Genomic DNA, 21,657 nt, shown 5'->3' on the forward strand with positions numbered 1-21,657 from the left:
GTCATAGTAGGACCCTAAGCACACGTCATTGTCTCCAGCCTGGAATTACTCCTGGCTCTTTATCTTTACTGCTTATTAATATTTGTAGTTTATAGCTGGCAGGTTGAGGAAAGCTGACTCCCATTAACTGTGTCCTCCAGCAGTCTTCTTGTGGCTGTTTTTGACTTTAATTGGCCTTTCCTCCTGTTCCTAATATTAGACTTTGCATGTAATTGATACTGGTCAGGTCCTGTCCCTTGCTCCCATTCTGCCCTTGCACAACTCCATTGCTAGTTGGATTAAAGGCATGAAGCTTTTGCTTCTTCACAGGTCAAAATTCTTGAGCTATAATGTACCTGGTAAGCACCTATAACTGGGGCTGTAGAAGGCTGTAAAAGGGTTTGGAGTTTTTCCTTTCCTAGCCCATGGAAAGTGCTTTCAAGATTTTTTGCCAGATCAAAAGCTTCAATGTATTGGCAGGACCATATGAAGAGGCAGGTACTGTCAATGCTGTGCTGTACAGATTTCTTTTTAGCAACCCAGGCATTTCAATTCAACACCTTTCACTTACAATTTAATTCACATACCAGACTGCTGTCCATGCAGGATGTGCACTGAAAGCTTGTGCTACGTCAGAAAGTTATGTCTGTGTTCACAGCACTGCAGCTTGGACTGTTGTTGTTGTTGTTAAGTTCTGTGGAGTTTCAGTTTCCATATGGCTTTCACTCACACTTAATATGAGAAGCTCTTGTAGGAATTTGTCAGTGTACTTTTGGTGAGCAAGTGAAATCATAGAGTGCTAACTAAGAAGTCCCCAAGCACTGGGTTTATTGGGTCACTTCTGTAATTAGGACAGAATGTACCCCTTTTCAACACATTCAATTGCATGATTGTCAGAAGAACAAGCAGCTCCCTAGATACACTCTTCAATCCTCACAGTTCTGTTTTTTTTCCAAAAAACCAGCTTATTACTTCCACTCTTATAGGGACCAACACCAATTTTTTATTTCTTCTTGTTGTTTACCATCCTCACCTGATGTACAACTATTCTCTGTCTTATCTATGCTGCTTGTAACATGTTAACCTTGGTTTTTTCTCAAAATAGTGTCTAGAAAGTATCTTTACCAAGATAAGCAGCTTTTAAAGCAGTGGAAATCATTCAGATAACACAGGAATGCAACACAATGACTTCTTAATTTGCTTTTCTCCAGCTTCTGTTGACTCAGCTCGTAACATTCATGTTTAGAAGAAGTATCTTTGACTTCTAAGGAGACCTAGGTGGTTTAGCTTCACAGAATGTTTAATGATTTTTTAATGTGTGTTTCACTATTTGATAGTTGTTTCTTACCTAGAAAACTGACAGTCCTAGACACAGCTGATGTACAGTGGGGATTGACTCTGGCTAAGAATGTTACTAACTGGATATTGCTCTCTGCATGTTCATTTCACAGTCTGGATGCTCTTAAATTCAGAAAGCTGAGAGTCACCTGTCATAACAGGGGCATAACAGTGGAAATGCTCCCTCAGAACAGGGAGAGAATGAGCTGCTCTTTCTTTTGAAACAAATGTTTTCAAGCAGTCTAGATCTTTCATACCACTCATTATCATAGGTAGAGGTAGGTTTGTCACTTCAAAGCTGAGCACAATTTTTTGATATTATTTTCAGTTGCTTATTCCTGTACCAAACTTCATGCTGAAACAGCCACTGGATGTTTTCACTGAAACAAGCTTGGAGAAGGAGAAACTGTATTTCTCAACACAGAAATGGGCTGGAATTAGTGTGTTGCTTTTTTCATCACGTCTAAAGCCTCTTGTCTGATAGAGATTTAATTCTGTAGGTATGTTTTCAACCAGTAATTATAATCTGATGTACTGTGCTATTTGAAATGTTCCCTTCCTATTTCTGTGTGATTCCTCATATTTGGTAAGTGTAACACTGTAAAAAGTCTCATACACATACACCTGTAAGATTTATTTGAGTCATGCAGATAGTTTAGCTGAAGATACCAATTGTACTCACCAAAGTCTACCTCATAACTCAGATATTCAGGAGGACTTGGCCTTTCAGTGCTGCTTGTAGTAATTGGCCACCTTAGTGACAAGAAGTTGATTTAAACTGGTGTACTGGCAAAGGCAAAGATTCTACAGAAAAATGGTGCATATTCTTATAATCAAATGTGTAATTATAGTTGCCATAAATAAAAAAGATCAATTAAAGGAATATAGATAGATTCAGCAATTTGCTGGTATTTGAATGGGTTTGGAATTTTTTTTATGGGGAGTGGGGCCACAAAAGAATGCCTAAACGTACTTTAAACAGATAATCTAAATTTCTGGAGTGAGAATTTCTGTTAAGGAAGACTGGAAAATGGCATTTTTACAATGAGAAAGTAAAAATTATTAGGATATTCCAGGCTATTGTATCAATAGTGAAATAATGTAAAGATTTGGTATTGAAATATTTTTCTAGGATTTTATTCTAATTTTCTTTCCAGAGTGACATTTACTTGTCAAATCCATTTTCTTTTTTTTTTACCAGCAGCTGTTTTCTGATAAGGCTTTGTACTTGATATTTATAACCTGTTGATTTTTTTGATTTTATGAACTTGCAACATGTTTATTCAAATACTGCGCTAAAGGTTTGTCAGGAACATGGTGTTCTTCACATCTCAGGATGTTGGATCTAATCACCAACAGCGGGACAGGGTGACCAAGAGGCGTTCCACAAGTTTTTTATTCTTTATTATTATTATTTTATTTTATTCAGTCTCAGTGAAGGCAGAGACATAAAATATAGTAAAACTCATGCCATAACAACATAAGTCAAAGTTCTCTTTGTTACAAGGCCTTTTAAAAGGTTTTTTTTTAGCCAATATGTTCATGCTAAATGCTTACAACTGTCTACTTAAGCCATTTAATAAACACTACCTGTACACTTTATAGCATACAAGAGTTGCTTGTTTTATATTTTTTGGAGCTCAAAAACTTTTAATGCTCCAAATATTTCAAGGACTAAAATTCAACTCTATTTTAGAGGCTTCAAACCTCTATCCATGTAAGCTTATTGCAACACTGTAAAAGTTCTTTGCTTTTTCAGTTCCCACATCAAGACTTGTAGCGGAATAGTGCAAGTTCAGTATGGTTGGTTTTCTTATACATTGTTTGCAAGTAATCATTGTGTTTTAAATCAATAGTGAAATATCTGTGTGCCTCCAGACAGGAGGCAAATTTACATTGAACCCTGCTTTTCTGTAGCTACTATAAAATGCCAGATATTCCACATACCTTATGGAAAGGAAGCTAATGTTGAATTCACCTGGTACGGGCTGTATGCTTAATACATAGTCCAGAGTTTACATTTTTTGAAATTAATTTTTCAGTCTCAATTTCATCTATCTCCCTTCTGCTTTTCTATTAATTTCCATATAAAACATGGTTATTCTTCATATAGTATAAGAGGCATAGTCTCATCTTAGATTCAATTGGCCATGCATGATAATGGGAAAAAAAAAGGCATTTTCTTTGACTAACATGGCCAACATGTCTTGAGTTTTTTCAAGACGTAAAAAAGAGAGCAGAGCTTCCTGAATGGAGAGAGGTCAGGGCAAGATTCACCTGAACTGTCTTTTCATGACACTGGTTACAAACTCTGCAAAGGCTCTGTTAGGACAACAGCAGGTAAATGAGAAAGTACATCCTACATCTCTGTTGTTTTTTTCACTGAGATTTGATTTCTTCTGGCAGTTAAAAAGGTAAAAGACAACTGGTTTGTATTTAAAAAAAATACTTAAATGCATTGAAACACAGTTTCTAAAAGCCTCCTTCACTTCTGTGGAGCCCAAATTACTTCTTTTAAAAATGCCTTCCTATTTTTTTGCATATAATTATAGGCTGGTGTGAGTTGGAAGGGATATTTAAATATTATTATCCCTGCCCACCCAGATGGGCAGGAATGTGTTTCACTAGATCAGATTGCTGAAAGCCACTTCCAACCTGACCTTGAACACTTCTGGTAATAGGGCATCCCATTCCACAGTCATTTTTATTTGCATTTAAGTATCATACAGTTCACTCGATATAAAAGGAAAACTTAGAGTTTTCACTGAGTTGCACCTGGGGTGAGTGATTACATTTGTGGTGGAAATGCTTATTCAGTTATGATTGTGTTTCTGTGAAGATCCTGTGGAAAATTGAAATAAATCTGTGCTGATAAATGATAATAATGTAGCAGAAATGCTACATTGTAGGATTCAAGTTAATTTTTAATGAGATCTTGCTGCACCTACAAGTTGTTTGCTCAAATCAGCTCTATAACAAAGCTGCTTTTGAATACTGTGTGTTGTCATTTTTTCTCAATGTAAAATACTTGAAAGGGACCAACATGCAGCACTAACTAGAACCAAATCCCAGTATATGCATATGCTGAGCAAGGACCCAACATGCTGCAACCTCTTTGGTAACCATACTATTCTAACTTATAAAATTTCTATGATGAAATAGCACTGCAATTTAGAAATAGTCATAATCCAGTAGTTTTAATGGTAATCTTAATGCGTTTTAAGTTTTGGTTTTGTTACTTGAATAAACAATAAGAGCAGCTTTACAGATTCAGATCAAGGGTCAATCTAGCTGAGGATCCTTGTTGTAAGGAGATCTTAAGGAAAAGTAAAAGCTGAGTATGCACATATGCATGTATGGTGATTACCCCCTGATGTTCTCCCAGCCTCCAGCTCTTTTCAGCTCGGGATTTCCTGAGTCCTTGTGATTGCCTGTTTCATATCCTGTAGCTGATCTTTTTTTCCACAATTTCTCCATCCTTTCCTTTCATCCTTTTATGTTACTTTCCTAACATCCTTTGGAAAGCTTTGAGTTTGTGTTTGAATGTTGTTTAGAGATCGCTTTTGTGTTGGTTTCTTTTTTTCTTGCAAGTCTTGCTGTCCATCTTCTGAATAACCATCACCTTTTGCTTATTTTAAACCTGTTTCCACCAGGAACCAGAGACTGATCTGGTGGTTGCACACTAGTAATTCAGCTCTTTTCCTTGACTTCAAACACTCTTAAGTGAATACTATCTAGTATTTGTTCTGTTGATTTTTTCTAGCCATATTCTAGCCTCTACCCATGATTGTTTCAGCAGATAACTGATAATAAGGTAATACAATAGCAGATTTTCCCCCCTTGTTTGTGGGCATGGATCTTGATGGATTTGTGATACAACGTTTTTTTCTTTAACTTTATCATTTAGATCATGCTTTAATGGAATAATTTAATTTTTTGCATCCAGTGATGTAATAATATTATAAAAGTATTAGATGACTATATTGTTACTTAAAAATCACTGGAGAGTTGCATGCAGTAAAATGCAAGGAATGTGAAACATGAGAGTACTGTGGAAAGTTCAAGCAAGTCAAATTCTACTTGCAATTTAAAATGAAGCTAGAAATTAAAGATGCGTTTATTATTTACATTACATATAGTACAATTAATTTTACCCACAATACAAGTACACATCCCATGGTTGCCTTCTACATGGCACACCTAAATATACTAAACCATTACATTTTATTTCAGCAGTGCTGAGAGAAAATCTACCTTATTAAAAGGTGATATTTTCTTTATACTAAACTTGCATTTCTCTAGATAAAAACATATTCTCAGTTTCTGTTTCAACAAAGTCCAGAAATAAGAGTTTTAGAAAATTCCTAATTATAATGCTGTTCATCCTTCATTGTTCTGCCTTTCACAAGGGAAGTCCAACTGTTTCAAAGTAGTTCTGGTAGTGTTTGTTGGGAGCTGGATTAGCTTACACCCTTTAGAAATAGATTTAGCATCTTTAGACACAGTAGGGGCTTCTCTATTATGGCACTTTCAGTCACCACCAGAACTGCTTTTCCCCTGTCCTGTCCCCACTGCAACCACTCTTTCCTCTTTTCATCAAACTTTGCAATTTTATGTCGACTGAAACGAAAATAAAATTACTATTGATCTTGTCCACATGATCTATTTATGTTCTGACAGACTACTCAGCATGATACTGCATGGACGTGCAAAGAATTTCAATTTAAATATTCTAGCAGTATTTGTACATACCTTGTGGTACTTAGGTAGTCTCTGTATTGAACTTGTAGTTTAAATGTCCAGATGAAGAGTCTAATTTCTCAGAAGCCTTTCCAACAAGCAAAAAATAAGTTAACTAAGCAAACTTTTTCCTCATAAGCTTTGGAACACCCTATTAATGTAAAATATATTGAGATTTTTCAGGTTACAAATTCAAATGCTCATAATCTGGGAATACTGACCTTCTAATGCAAAGAACATCAATCTCTTTGTTTTTCCTTTTGCAAAATAATACACTTCATTTTGAGGTTAAGTAGAAAACTGTTATAATCAGTTAAACAGAGAACTGTAATGATTACAGGTGAAAGAAAGTACATTAATATTGCCTTACATTAGAAGAAGAGTTAAACAATGTGAAGCTAGACACTATCTTCAATATAGCTAGAGGGGGCAATATAAAGACCAAACAGACCTGACAGATGAGTAGAAGCTTCAAGATTTGGTTTAGTATGGCAGACAATCTTTGGGTTTTAAGTGGGATGAAGATATTTTGCTTTTCTTGGTTTACAAAAATAAATATTGTTTAAAATCCAAAAATACTGATAAGTCGTGGGTGTAGCATTGTCCTTTGTAAAAGAAAATGAAAATCTACTGAAGTACTAAAAGCAAAAATAAGCGACTTGGATCAACTTTTGGACACATTGTTTTGTTTGTTTTTTTGATAGGTGAAATGAGGAACGATTTATATATCACTGTAGAAAGAGGAGAATTTGAGAAAGGAGGGAAAAGTGTGGCCAGAAATGTGGAAGTGACAATGCATGGGTGGACAGCAGTGGTCAAATTTTAAAGGTATCTTTGTTTTATGCTTTTCCTTGCTGTAGTTAATGTCATACATATTTATATTTTGCTGTCTTTAGGTATTCAAAGTATGTCTATTTCCAAACTAAGTATTTGCTTAAAACAATTATAAAATGTCTATATAACAACTGTAATATATGTTTATTTATTTCTGTGATGAATAAATGATTGAGATAAACACATAAAATTACCAACCAAATACCTAATGATTCCATTAGGATGCTGGAAAATGTTGAAGCAAGATCAAGTTTGGAGGAATTTTGTATTTCCTAAGAATTCTTGTTAGAAATAGGCAATTTTTATGTTACACAGAACAACTTTTCTTGATAATTTTTGTCTTGATAATTTTGAATTTTGTCTGATTTTAATAAATCAGGGATCCTCACTGCAAAAATCAGCCTGTATCCGTAGAAAAGATAAATTTATGTTCCTTCTCATCATCCGATTATATGTATGCTGCTGGTGATGGCTTACAAACAGGAAATAGTTTAAGTTTTAATTATTAATAGATGTCTGTTTCTCAGAATTTTTCTGTACCAAAAAGATTTCTGTTCACATTCAAACTTTTCCTAACATATTTTTTAATGATTTTTGTTTGGTTTTGATTTTTTAAAAAATTTTCATATGTTCTGCATGATTTCATGGGCTATGGAGTAACACAATGAAGAAAAGCTTCACAAATAGCCTGATTCAAATTGTGTGTTTGTGTATCTGAAGAGAAATTGTGCATATAGATGCATGGCATGCAATATAGATACATTTTTTATATATATGCACGTAAGTGTGTGTGTATATATTAAAAAAAAAAAAAAATAGAGATTATACTTGCGAAAACTACACCTTACCTTTCCCTCAGAGAATTAATATTAATTCATTTCCCTGAGTCAGGACTTTAGACAAATCCATTTGTCTGCCTTTCTATGGAGAGTCCATCATGGGTGTTGTAAAGGCAGCCAACACTTTTATTCTTCCTGATCACAGAATCCACATTTATTTTCCAATGCTGGGACGTATTACTGGTACTTCTGGGGTCACATGCGTATTTCAAATGACTGAAGATCTTGAACCTGGGCTGTTCTGGTCTCAGTTCCATTCTTTGTTGCTGGGGCATAACATTGGCAGGACCATGTTTTGTCATGGGAGTTCACAGCACGTGTTGCTTTAAGCCTCCCTGATCACCCAGTACACCAAGTTAAACACTTCTATTCTAAGTTATGTGAATGATTCTTGCCATTTCTAATTTTCTAATTGCAAATATATATTATATGTAAAAGTGCTATTGTTTTTGAGGGTTGTAAGATACTGAACATTGTACCAAATTTGGCATTTATGATATGAACATAAACATTAAATAGTCTTCCTTGGAAGAGCGGTCCTTGATGACATTTTACCAGTGAACTAATCTATTTTTAATCATATTTTTTCTACATTAGGATTTTATCTCATTTGGCTCTGGAGAGCCGCCAGCCAGCGAGTACCATTCTTTTGTGCTTTATCATAACAATTGCCCCAGATGGGCTGAGCTGCTGAAACTTCCTATTCCTGTGGATAAGTTCAGAGGAGCTCACATCCGCTGTGAATTCCGGCACTGTTCCAGTAAGTGGTGCTCATGACTTCTGCTAGTGCTCCTCAATATGGCTGTAGTCAGCACACAAGTTTCCATATCACCTCAGGGAAAAGGCAGCTGCAAGAGCTTTCTCTGTAATGCTTTTTTTGCTTACAAAATTCTAAAATTTTTGAAACATTATGAAACATTTTAGAGACGATTTTGAGGTAAAAATTGCTGACTGGTTAAACTTCTGTATGTTGCTAAGATTGTGTATTTGGTGGCTTACATTACTTGTTGTTAATATATACTAAATTATTTCAGAATACTCCCTTCTGATTTAAAGTGAGTTAAAAACAACATTACAGGAGATAATGTGCAAACTGGAGCAGCAATTCAAGATAATCTTCATCTGACTAGCTGCAGCTCCAGTATACTTTCTTATGTTGCATTGTATACTCTTATATGCATTGTATACGTTTATTTTGTCTAAAAAGTATACTATTATCTTTAAGTGCTGTTTATATATGCATTTCAGCAAAAGAAAAGGGTGAGAAGAAGTTGTTTGGCTTTTCTTTCATGCCCCTGATGCAGGAAAATGGGAGGACTCTGCCAGATGGCACCCATGAACTAATTGTACACAAGGTAATTTGAATTAGCAGTCATTAGCTGTAATGATTTTACTGGAACCTACTTTTAAATGCCCACAGGCATTAAGCTAAGAAAGTCTGTAGTGATTATCAAATGAATGATAATCTTGTCACCATTAGAATATCCATTGCTGGTTTTTAGTGTTCATCTTCCTGGTATAAACTGCAACTGAATCTAGGTATGTGTTTCAGTGCACTGGTTTTCCTAAGTCTTACTGTTGTATCATATTGTGTTATAATGAATTTCACAAAGGTCAGTTATTTTAACTTTGTGGAGTTCTCTTTCCACATACAAGAAGAGTTGTCACTTTATTCAGAGGATTTTACATGCTCCCAGATAAAGTTTAGATTCTACCATGAAAATTTGCAGCTATTCATTTAATGTAGCCTGTGCAAATTGTTAAATTTCAATGTCAATATACGGTGCTATGTTCTAAAACCAAAGTTGCAACAGGCATAGTGGAAATTCTTCAGTTTCTGACAGAGAAACAATGAATCATATAATTTAGAGATTTGGTCAATTGTTTTGTGCAGTACTGTTGTTTCTACTGGTTTGTTTTCACAGTGTGAAGAAAATGCAAACCTTCAGGATTCTGGTCGCTACCTCAAACTCCCCTTTTCAAAGGGACTATCCCTAGGAAACAACAGCCAAGCAGTAAAAGCCACTAAAGAGTCCTTCTGGATTACATCCTTCCTCTGCTCCACTAAACTCACACAAATGGTACGATATGTTGATTTTAAAACATAATGACTTTAATTAGTGTGATAGCTAGTCTTTTCCATGCCAAGCAAGCATGGATGTACTCAAAAATAGCTTATCTTCTGTCTATTTTATGAACTGGTTTTTTCATATTTTTTTTTAATATCCAGATGGAAACAAATGGATCGTGATTAACCACTGTTTTTAACTAGTTCAAGAATGCTTTTTAGATGACCATGATATTGGATCAAATGCAGCACTTCTGGAATCAACTATCAAAACCCAGCTGCTGCATAAAACCTCTCAATCTGTTTGTTGTAGAGTTTTTATGAAATACTTATTGTCAGCTTTAGGCTGTAGCACTTTGTTTCTAATTAGGCGTATGTTGCTTTTTTGTTTCTCTTCAAACCAAGAAACATTTACTACTGCTTAAAACAGTCTTATGCACTGGCTATAAGGAGCAGCAGATTTAAGTACATGTGTTTACACTCTCTACTAGTGCTCTGTGTAAAGTTCTTAACCAGTGTGTATAAAATTCTTGAGATTCTTGTTTAACTGTAACTGAAACTACCTGTAACTAAAAAAAAAACTATGGAACAGTTTCCCAAAAATTTCTAAATATTGTATTTGCTTGGTAATGTGTTTCTGACCATTCTTTGACAGAACCACAATTTCGTATTGTTATTTTGATCTCTCTTGTGTGTGAATATCTGTGATTTTACCCATCTTCTGTGTATGATGATAAATTGCTAACTCCTTGCAAATTGATGATAGATGTTTAGCAAAAACTAGAGCAGCTTTTTAAATTGAGACCATGCTCTTAATTTTCACCCGTTAATAGCAAGTGTGCAAAATAGAATTGTGTGCAAACAGTAAATGGCTTGTTTCCTTGTGCACACCCATTTTGTGTTGTCATAGCAATTACCTTAGTAATGAAAGTTACTCAATGAGAGATTTTCCCAAAGGTAGCTAATAGGGAATTAGAGACTAAATTTTCTCCACTTAAAGGCCTTGATTTAGGAAATTACATGAATCTACGGTACTTACAAGTGCATAAAAGTGCTGCCTGGAACTTAAGTGTCTCACTGATAAATAGTTGCCCTAATGCCTGGGGTTCTAATACTAATTTTTGTTTACAGTACAGGAGTTATTTTGCACTTAATGTAAATAGATGTGTGACATAGGGCATAAAATTTCCTCCTTTTTTTTAACCATATTCTGAGTAAGAGGGTGTAGAATATCTGAATAATATTGATCCCCTTTTCAGCTCTGAAAGAGTTAACAATTATTTCAGCAGTACTTCAGAGGGTGGAAATATTTTCAATAGACAGGCTCATATTTTCTCCAAGGATCTTCTTTGGGAAGTTCATCTTGGTGAGTTTCCAAATCCCCATTCTTTTAAACAAAAATTTGCCAAATTCTATTGCATGCTCTCAGAAAATGAACATAGAGCAAAGCATGTGGATATTTGGTCATGTGAGCATTACTTCAGTTATCCCTGAGAGAATGTAGCTTATGTACTAAAAATACAGGATTAAAAAGATCTCTGTACTTAATTTTTTAGTAAACGTTTGTATTGGTATTTTTGAAAATTGCTGGTTATTTTTTAATTTGTTTTTAAGTTTGGAGATTTTTCTGAATGTCTCAGAGATTCACCTGCTGTTTACAAACAACAATGTCCAATCTGAAAATTAATTGAAAATTATTCTATTGTCTGGCTGTGGGGTGGGGAAGGACCCCAAACCCAGACTTGTAAAGGATGTGACTGAATTAGGCTGCAGCTTTACTCGCTTGCTGGGAAATTTTACTCAGCTGTCATTCTCTCATTGATTGTTCCCACATGCCATCAGCTCTCATGCATTTTAAAATTATGGGGACTGGGGGATGGAGGCTGACTCCTAGTTATTGGGATCCATAACTTTCTTACCCTGGGTACTTTGGAGGGTTATTAGGATTATTTTCAAACAAATTTTAGAGACCTTCTAACCAGGGGAGTCTCTGCGTTCATCATGGCTAAGAACGCATCCTTATCTAATCTTTTACTAGTTAGTTTTTCCTTCACTTTTCCTTTTGATCCTGGAGAGTAATCAGTTAATATTAGCAGAAAGTATACTAGCTTTTATCTATTATATTTGTAGATGAGTAATTATTTTTCATTACTCTATAAAACCCCAAAAGATTGAGAGAGAACACAGTATTTTTCTACTGAGTAGTTACCAAAACAGTCTTAGTTTTTTATATATGGTAGGGATCTTTGGCTGCAAGAGAGTTAGGATCCTTCGAGTAAGTCTGAATATTTTAGCTGTTGGCATCCACTTGTTTCTCAGCACAGATTGGTGCATCCTTGGTCAGCAGCTGATCGGCAGCAGAGGAACACGCCATACAGCATGACACAGGTATTCCTTCTAGCTGCATTTTTAAAAAAAAACAAACCAATAAATCAATAAAACAAAAGTGGCACTGGGCAGCTTTCCGAGTAACCCTAGTTTGGAGGAAGTGTTTGTGACCACAGAAGCAGCCTGCTGGAAGAGACATGACTGCCAGTTCTGAAATTCAATCTTTTCCTCCTGAAGTGTGGTAGTGTCATAACAAGCCAATTTCTGATGTCTCAGGACTTACATGGGTGAGATGGAAAATCATCCCAGACCACTTCCTTAAACTCGTGATTCTAAACCTTCTATTAAACCTAGCCCTTTGGATTTAAATTGCATGCTTTGAGAAGGCATGTGTTTTATTTGGTAGGGATAATAGGTCAGCTGTAGTCTATTTTAAATATACAGGCCTTGGTTATTTTGAAGATAATGCATTGGAAAGATTTTTATTCTTTAGCAAAATCAATCATCATCGGTGACTTTTTTTACTTTTCCAAAACTATTATTTCCTAATGGGCCTATTTCTGGGGACAATTTTATATTCTCTGTCTCTTACTACATGAAACACTGCTATCTGTTCCCCTTGTGGTTCACATGTCAGATTTTCTATTCATATCATTTATGCCTGGGCTGTTCACTAATGTTATCTTAGAATGTCTTTCCTCCTTAGCACTTCTTTGAAGTGAGTGTCTTGCATTTACTTTTTCTTTTTAAATCCCTCAACAAATCCTTAATGTTGAGTGTCAACTATTTTCTACCAAGTTCCTCCAGCAAACCTGTAAAGAACTGATTTTCCTGCTCTGAACTGACAGCTTCAGCTAGTCTTGCTACTCGTCAGCTTGAGCTGAGGCTTAAAGTATAGAAGTGCATTTAATTATCCAAAAGACAAATGTAGTTCACTGGATTTGTAAGTCTTGTTTCTTAAAAATTCCTGACAGATAGAATAATAAGATCTATCATTTCTCCTTGATCTTTGAGATGTGATGCATGTGTGGGACTCTTCGTCACTCAGCGTGACTCAAGGATCTCTATTTTCCATGCCAGCACAGCTTGAAGCGAAACAAAAATGTAACACAAAACAATCTGTGTCCAGAGAAAGCAATTAAGGCAACAAAATATTTGTGGAGTCTTATGTTGGTTGTTTGCCATTAACAGCTATGGCAAAATTTGAATATAGTTGGAGATTTATTTAATGTTAATATAGTAAAATTATTAATTCATTTTTTTTGTGGGATAGAGGAACTTCCCTGGAGTAAACCAGGAGAGAGATGACACAAAGATGGGTGTTGTTCAAGTATTACTTGAGTGTGAAAACAGTCTGTGGTAGAAACCAGCCAAAAAGATGCTGAACCAAGAGGAAAACTTGGTATTAACTTCTTACTTTAATAACTACTGAGGACACTTCAGAAGCGCTGACTCCTTCTAACGCAGCATTGGGGAGTGATCAGGTAGACTCTAGTTCAGCTTAAACTGATGGAAGAGTTGGATGGTGATTAAGGTTTTCTGCTTCAAACCACTGGGCACTGAGAATTTCTGAAAAGCTGATCAGCGAAGCGTGGCAATAGTAAACTTGAATAAAAGAGATTTGGGATTTATTTAAGTCAACAGTCAAAAATATGTGTAGCTTTTACTGAATACAACTTGAAAGGAGCTCTGCAGATGTGTCTGAGTTCAGGAAGGAAAAACTGCTGAAAAACCAAGCCAAGTTTGCAAAATTATTTTAGGATATTGAATGGTATGGAGCAAGAAATTCTCAGTCTTTTAGGAAGGTGGGATTTTTATTGCATCTGTGAAGCAGTAACATGTGTCCAAAGACTGTTAAATGTAGAACTTATCTGCCCTTCCACCTGTCTTAAATATATGTTAATTTGGCCATCCATCCATGATGAATTTTATGCAGGTATTTGCAAGAAATCATGGATAAAAAAATCAACATGTAACTAATTCAGATGTGCTGTGAGATGAGTTTATCAAGGACAAATCATGCCAGAATAAACTTCTTAACCTTCCTTTTCATTTTTTAAAATTTGTTATCAAGAGGAAATGCAGCAGTTCAATAACGCAGCACGTGAGAAAATATACAGATTAGAAATAAGACTTTTCAATCAGTCAAATAAAAGTTAAAATGGGAGTGAAAGGTTGCATTATAGTGAAGGAATTCCTTCCTGAGCTGATGGAAAATGCTACTAGATCTGAAGAAATCTCTGGGATTTCTCTCTATTTTAAAGGACTGGAAGGGTGTGTAGATGAGAGTAACTTCACTAAAATCTGAGACAGTTTTCTGCTAATATGTTGTTGAAAGGTCTCATCAACTGAGAGGGACAAAATCAAAATATGATATAGTATTGTAACTTTGATAATTTAAAGAATTAATAAGAAAGAATAGAAATTAGATTGAATCTAATGGTAGAAAAGGCAGGATACACTAGTGGAGACTCCTGGGGATTCTTCTCTATCCAGGGAGCTGAACAGTGTTAAATAGGAGAGGCATCATATTGGTGACATAAATATGTATATCTAAAAGACTCTCAAATTCTAGAACATGTCAGATGTTTACAGCAGATGTATGAGCTTGCTAATGATGTAGAAAATGATGTAATCTTATCTGTAATGTAGTTATCATTTTGGTTAAGAAAGCTGAAGGACAAGGAATTAAACTGGGTGAAGTTTGGAGACACTCAGGTACCTTTTACCTCAGAATAGTTCATTTTCCGGAAGAGTTTTTTTGCTTGTTAATCAAGTGGGATCTTAGAGGCATTGTGTTTGTTCTCTAAAAAGACATAGAAACATGAGTATTTCAAATACATTCAAGCTAGTAGTTAGAGGGTTGTTTCTGGCTTTCAGAGAGTAACTCTGGAAAGCATCCTTCAATGGGATGAGAAAGGAAAAAATAATTGCTTTATTTAACATAGTATCTGAACGAGATTGCATGATATTGTTCCCACAGAAGACTGATTTTGGTGACCCACTACCATGTTCTCTGTTTTGGTGGAGCAATTACAGAATGGAATGAAAATGTGTTGTTGGGAAGATGATATTGTAGCAAATCTGTAGGTGTTTTCTTTTGTTTTAATGATGCCAAGTTTTACTGAGTGGACTGTAATAGTAAAATTTAAAATATTAAATGCTGCTTTGCTTCCAAATTTAATTTTGCATTTTGTTTTTGCAGGAGATATGCTTGACCTTCTGAAGTGGAGAACCCACCCAGACAAAATTGCAGGTTGCCTCTCAAAATTGAAAGAAATTGATGGTTCAGAAATAGTGAAGGTATATATAAATACCTTTTTATACTTTTAAATGATTTGAGGGAAATAATGTATTTCCATGTTACAGGAATATCTTTTAAATAACGCTCTTATTCTCTCCCGTCAGTTTCTTCAAGATACACTAGACACTTTATTTGGGATTTTAGATGAAAATTCTCAAAAATATGGATCAAAAGTATTTGACTGCTTGGTAAGTTTCATTTTGCAAGCTTAACACTAGCTAAAAGCTAAGTAAAGAAAAAAAAAGTTTTCTTTTTTTTTTCTCTCACATTTAGGTTCACATAATAAATTTGCTGCAGGACAGCAAGTTTCACCACTTTAAGCCAGTAATGGACACTTATATTGAAAGTCATTTTGCAGGAGCACTTGCATACAGGTGAAGTCTGTACTTTTTCTATCTAATACTGACAGATATTACAAACTAAACTAATCTATCATTAGGTTAAGGAAATGATGTATCCCTGTTAAAATAATTCTACTGCATATTTAATGCTGGTATTATTGCCATTCATTAGAGATCTACTAGGCACTCTTCAGCAGACTTAAAATTGAGTGTACTATTAAGTCTGGTGAAATCTAATCACTTTTTTTTTTTCCTATATTTTATTAGTGTTTCTCGTATGACAGCTATTGGTTAGCATTTTATGTGCAAAGTTAACCCTTCTACCACTTCTGTGTTATAATACTTTCTGATGTGCTATTTTAGAGATCTTATAAAAGTACTGAAGTGGCATATTGATCGGGTCACTGAGGTGGAGCTTCATGATCACATCCAGGAAGTACTAAAGGTAATAAAAATCATTGAAGACAAGTATATATTTGAATGATTCATACAATACACACAGATTTGACTCGGAGAATGAAGCAGAATATATAGATGACTGATGTAACAGTAGTACCAATTCTAGGGAGCTGCACACTTTCAGTGCAGTCAGTTTATTCATTATTCTCTTGTCAGTAAGTTGACCATTGAGGCTCACTCCCATGAGTCTCTGGAGCTCTATGTTCCTTACTGAATGAGGCAAAGGAATCAAATATAGATTACACTGGTGATATTAATATCCATTGCATGAATCTAAGTGGCAGACACGCATGACTGACCTAATGGTTCAGTCCTGACACCAGGGAATTCTACTGATCATGGTGGTTGTGATTGTTCTTGTTGCCTTGCTTTGTACCATTAGAAGAGTGTAACATGCCATCAGACTGATTTATACAACACAATAATCCCGTCTGGGGCATGTGCTACAATTTGGAAATAAAATGTCAGTGTGGTACCCTTCTGTATTTTTCTATGCTGCTGTGAACTTTGGTGTCTTGCTAATAAGAGAGGGCAGTATTTTGAATTTGCATTCCAACAGTTTTATAATTTAATATAAGTGGTTTTTTTGAGGGAGGAGGGAGAAAGTGGTGTTGAGTTTTTGCTCATTTGTTTGGTTTTGGTTTTTTTATTAAAATATTGTTAGTGTTTCAATAGAGAGATTTACCAACATTAACAAATGGGGTCCTGTTTCAGACTCTTCTTTATTTGAATGATATAATCATTGCATGTGTTCTGTTTGGAGATGAGCATGTCCATTTTTGTGAGTTATCTCCGATTTTGGCATTTATAGGCACAGGAATATATCTTTAAATACATAGTTCAGTCTCGAAGATTATTCTCTATTGCTACTGGTGGACAAAACGAGGAGGAATTTCGCTGCTGTATTCAAGAGCTCCTTATGTCAGTACGCTTCTTCCTATCTCAAGAGAGCAAAGGAACTAGTGCTTTATCCCAGCTACAAGTAAGTTTTCTTGCTTGTTGTCATTTTCCACATCCAGTAAAAAATGTCTGCCTTCAGAGAGAAAGCGTATTTTGCTAGAGCAAAGTGGCATTTTCAACATTCCATCTTACAGTATGAAGTTTTCATATCAGCACCTTCTAAATATGCTTGGAATAGATAATACTAAAGCTTATGTTTTGTTTTGAATTGTAATAATTATGTTGATGGATACAAACAAAACAATTTCTCTGTTTTAGTCTTTTTACTGCTTAGTTGAACCACACTGACACTGAAGAATTTGAGGCATGCCAAAGATTACAATCAGAGTTTTGATGCTTTACAGAAAAATTTCAAGTCTTGTTGAACTATATGGTTTAATACTCAGATGATATTTTTATTTCATTTGACTACAAAAATGGGCTAGTGCGAAGTGTAGAGGCAAAACACACAGGAGACAGCTCTCTACATTAAATGCTCATAAATTCACCATCCTCTTCACATGTTCCTGTAAACAGAGATGGTTAAGATGCTGTTAACAATTAATATTTTCCAAATTGCCTCAGAAAACTGTTTTGCCAAGAAAATGACAAATCAGAGAGATCAGATTGGAAAGGTAGTTCTTCCACCTAATCTCATATCAGCTGGAGTTAAAAGACAAAAAAAAGGATACAAACACCCGCATTTAGAATTTTTCAGTATTTTTAACTCACATTAGCCTGTTCTGCCACCAGTGTGAGTGTGTAAGTAGCTTTTCACAATCAGCAGGATTTAGAGAAGAAGGGAATATCAGTTTTAGCTTCTTTTCTCTGGTGTTGTTCTCCTTACTTTTATAGTGTTTCATTTTCATATTCATCAATGACTTTCTAACCCGTTTTAGAGATTGTTTAAGGGAGCCAAGACTACCAGTGTTGCCTCATTCCAAAATAAAAATACTCAGTGTTTGAAAAATGGAAGATAGAGGCTGTTACTTACTTAAAACAAAGTAAACCAAAACAACTCCACACAAATGTTTTTGTATCGTATCAGCTAGATTCTTCCATACTTCTGAAATTTTTCTCTCACAGAGACATAAGTGCATTTAAAGAATGAGTATTTTTGTTCTGATTTGAACTTTCACTTTGTCCTGGGAGAAATTAACAATCATTAGATATTACTTAAAGGAATAGTCACAAGTGTAAGTCTGTTAATGAATGGAAGGCTATTCATTCTGAAAATAAACAATTTTTAAAGCTGCTACCGACCCTTGAAACCAGCACTTCTCTAGAGTTACTTAAATTTCTATAGTTATTTAAATTCTGTAAATCAAAACTGTTCTGACTGTTCTGTCCATTTTTTTCCCTGTTCCTCTAGGCTGTGTTTCTCAGCTCGTTCCCATCAGTGTACTCAGAACTTTTGAAGCTCTTTGACGTGAGAGAAGTGGCAAATTTGGTTCACGATGCTTTGGGCAGCTTGCCAACAGTCATGCATGGGGATGAGTCCCTTCAAGCTGTTAAACTGCAGAGTATTGGGAAAACTGTAGAGAGTCACCTGTACACTAACCCAGGTAAGGTTCCTCTGGGCTGCCTGCAGATGAGGAACTCAGATTGTGTGCTTTGTACATAGGCCAGCAGGTGCTGAAGGGAATAGTGTTGTAAGGACAATTCTTGAAGCACTGCTCTGTATAAGCTAGTCATTTACAAAAATACAGGTTTTTGAATTTAGTGATTTGTTTTTCAGAGCGAAGACATTTAAAAATATGGGGAGGGTTTTGATCTACTGGCATATGTTGGTTGAGGAAGTTTGCCTTATGCTTTTTAAGTAATTACAAGGAAAAGTTTTGCTAAAATTAAGTTTCTCCTTTTTTTCTCCTTTTTCTCTTCTTTGGGGACAGTTCAGCAAACAGACTCTCACTTACCTGTTAACTCTTATTTGTATTACTCTTGCTAGTTCAGCAGTTTGGATCCTCCATTTCTTAATGTAGCATAAAAATGCTACACAAGTATGAGTGATGCCTGGTACATAAAGTATGTAACAGCATAGTTATTTGCTGTGCAGAAAAAAACTGAATGGTGGTGAGCCCAGCGTTATTTCTATTCTAAGTGAAACTCACAGAAGTAACCACATATTAAATTGAGATTAAGTAATTTTGAAATAAAATAACTAAAATAGAAGTAAGATATTTAAAGAATTTTACTGAGTCTTTAATTACTCACCAATAGCCCTGAGAGCTATTTGGGTATTGGCTGATGGAGTTCAGTAGGAACAGTAACTTTTACCATCTAAAGCAGTCAAGGTAAACACATTACAATGATGAAAGCCCTGCAAAAACCACCAATATAAATATGCATGATTATCCATAAATACTGGGATACTACAATAAAAATGAAGAGTTCTTTAAGCATATTTTTAAAAAAGCTTTCAAGAAGTAGTTCTACTTTAAAAATATGAGCTGAAAGAAGTAGGTAAGGAGTACTGCATCCTGGTTAATTGCTCCATTCTGGCTGTGAAAACAGCTTACCCTTTCCCTTGGGAGCCCCTGCAGCATCCCCTCCAGAAGGGTCAGTCAACTCTCCCTACCACTGACTGATCAGGCCTTCCATCTCTGGCTAGATGGTGACATATATGGAGCAATATTAAAGATGCTCTCACTTATGTTTTTCATTTTCCAGACTGCTTAGGGACCAGGTAGCATCATTGCCATTTTCCTCCCATCCTAGGTCAGCCTAACTAGGCGATCCAATTGTATGAACCTAATTAGAGTTACTAAAGCCATGTAAGGGACTCTGGGGACTTTCTCAGAACTGTAAATATAGTTGAATTTTATGACAACTTTTTACCTGTGCTTTCTTTTTTAAAAAATCAGGTTTTTATTGAAATCCATTTTCATTATTAAGAAGTTTGGTATTAAAAGCAAGGAAAACCTTAAAGTTTACAAGGGGTGCAGATTGCACACATATGAAATACTAATTTCTTAGACCATGGGGAAACAGATGTGAAAAACATCAGACATTAATATAAGCTCCCAATGTCCATGATAGGAAACTCAAACACTTGCACAGTATAATTTTGGTCATCGTTGAGTTGAGGGTGTTGTGGAGATCAGCATCTTATATCTTTGCCATCAATGTTTCATCTCTACAAAGTACTAAAATATGAGTAGCTTTTCCTTCAGTCCATGCCTAGAAGGAAGTCGTATTAAAATCTTCTTGGGAAAATAAATGCTGCACTATATTATGTTAATATGTAGCATAAACTGTACATCTTAAGGGGAAGTTGAGCACTGCTGCTGTGAAAAGAATTGATTTCTGTCTCTCAGATGAAGATAATGAATGCTGCAAACCACAGTGCTAGCTAACACACTGGAAGTAAAAGGAACAGAGGAAATAACTATTTATTCAAACATCTAAAATTGAGAAAGGTGCTTCTTAGATAGCATTTTCTGTTATCTGGACCTAACTTCATTGGCTGTCTAAAAAGAAACAGATGATGATTTTCCTACCAGTAAAGTTAATCAGTATTTTTCTCCTCTTGGCCTTTCTTCCAGCCTCCTGAGTATTTTGGTCTTTGGACCATCTGTCTTGATACTTGTAGAATGTCCAAACTGATGGACATATGCCTGTGACCAGAAGAATGTCTAACTTTGTTTTTCCCATAAATCAGTAGACTAGCATGGTTGTTTGCTTTCTTTTTACATTAAATATTAATATAGCTTCCTTTGAGGAAGAATTTAATCTGTTTAGCTGGAAAGAGCTAGGACCAATAACAGAGAAACACATCTTGAACCATGTCCTTTTTGACTGGTTAAACAGGAATTGACAGAACTCCAACTGTTTTTAATTTAAGGACACTACTTTGAGCTTGCAAATTCAATAGCTGTGAAAATGTGAGGTGCATAAGTAGAACATCTGGGTATTGTCCTGCAAAAAGAATGAGTTTTCTTGGAATCATCACTGATACAACATGCCAACACGTTAGCAGTAGAGACATTACGTTAATAGGTAAGATCCTACATAAAAGAAAACCTCATACTGATAAAGCCTGTATCTTAGCCACTTCATAAGCTGTAGTGCAGCTCTTTAACATATGAAAATTGTTGTTACATGGCAAGAGACTTTGTGTTTTTGCAAAATATGAGGATTTGGACTTCTGTGCAATGGTAGTTGCATGGGACTCTTTCTTTTAGTGAGGCAAACTGTTCAAAGCAGATAGAGTAGAGATTTAATTTTATGACCATTTACACTATAAAGATCTATCAGTTATATTATAGAGCTAGGAAAAATCCCAAGCTAATGCTTGATTTCATGTGTTAGTTTTAATGTGATTATTTTATATAACTTATTCTTTTCTTTGTTTTACTGTTTTCCTTAATTACACTGAATCCCACAGTTAATGGATTAGAAACATGATAATTATCTTTTTGTTTTCATTCTGAGATTGAGTGATTAGTTCATCTAAGAATTGCATTCTGTATATTACAGGTGAAGGCA

General features: G+C 35.3%; 1 protein-coding gene across 1 annotated transcript in view; it reads left to right on the forward strand.

The window, feature by feature from the left end:
• DOCK4 (dedicator of cytokinesis 4) overlaps nucleotides 1–21,657 on the forward strand; it is a 230,641-nt gene that overhangs the window by 137,954 nt on the left and 71,030 nt on the right. The window contains 12 exon segments of the mRNA XM_066319015.1: nucleotides 6,762–6,854; nucleotides 6,857–6,885; nucleotides 8,328–8,490; nucleotides 8,979–9,085; nucleotides 9,656–9,811; nucleotide 11,020; nucleotides 15,332–15,429; nucleotides 15,535–15,618; nucleotides 15,704–15,804; nucleotides 16,135–16,216; nucleotides 17,042–17,212; nucleotides 18,542–18,734. Of these exon segments, the coding sequence (XP_066175112.1) occupies nucleotides 6,762–6,854; nucleotides 6,857–6,885; nucleotides 8,328–8,490; nucleotides 8,979–9,085; nucleotides 9,656–9,811; nucleotide 11,020; nucleotides 15,332–15,429; nucleotides 15,535–15,618; nucleotides 15,704–15,804; nucleotides 16,135–16,216; nucleotides 17,042–17,212; nucleotides 18,542–18,734 (1,278 nt within the window).

The sequence above is a fragment of the Sylvia atricapilla genome, chromosome 5, assembly GCF_009819655.1.
Source record: "Sylvia atricapilla isolate bSylAtr1 chromosome 5, bSylAtr1.pri, whole genome shotgun sequence".
Taxonomy (NCBI): domain Eukaryota; kingdom Metazoa; phylum Chordata; class Aves; order Passeriformes; family Sylviidae; genus Sylvia; species Sylvia atricapilla.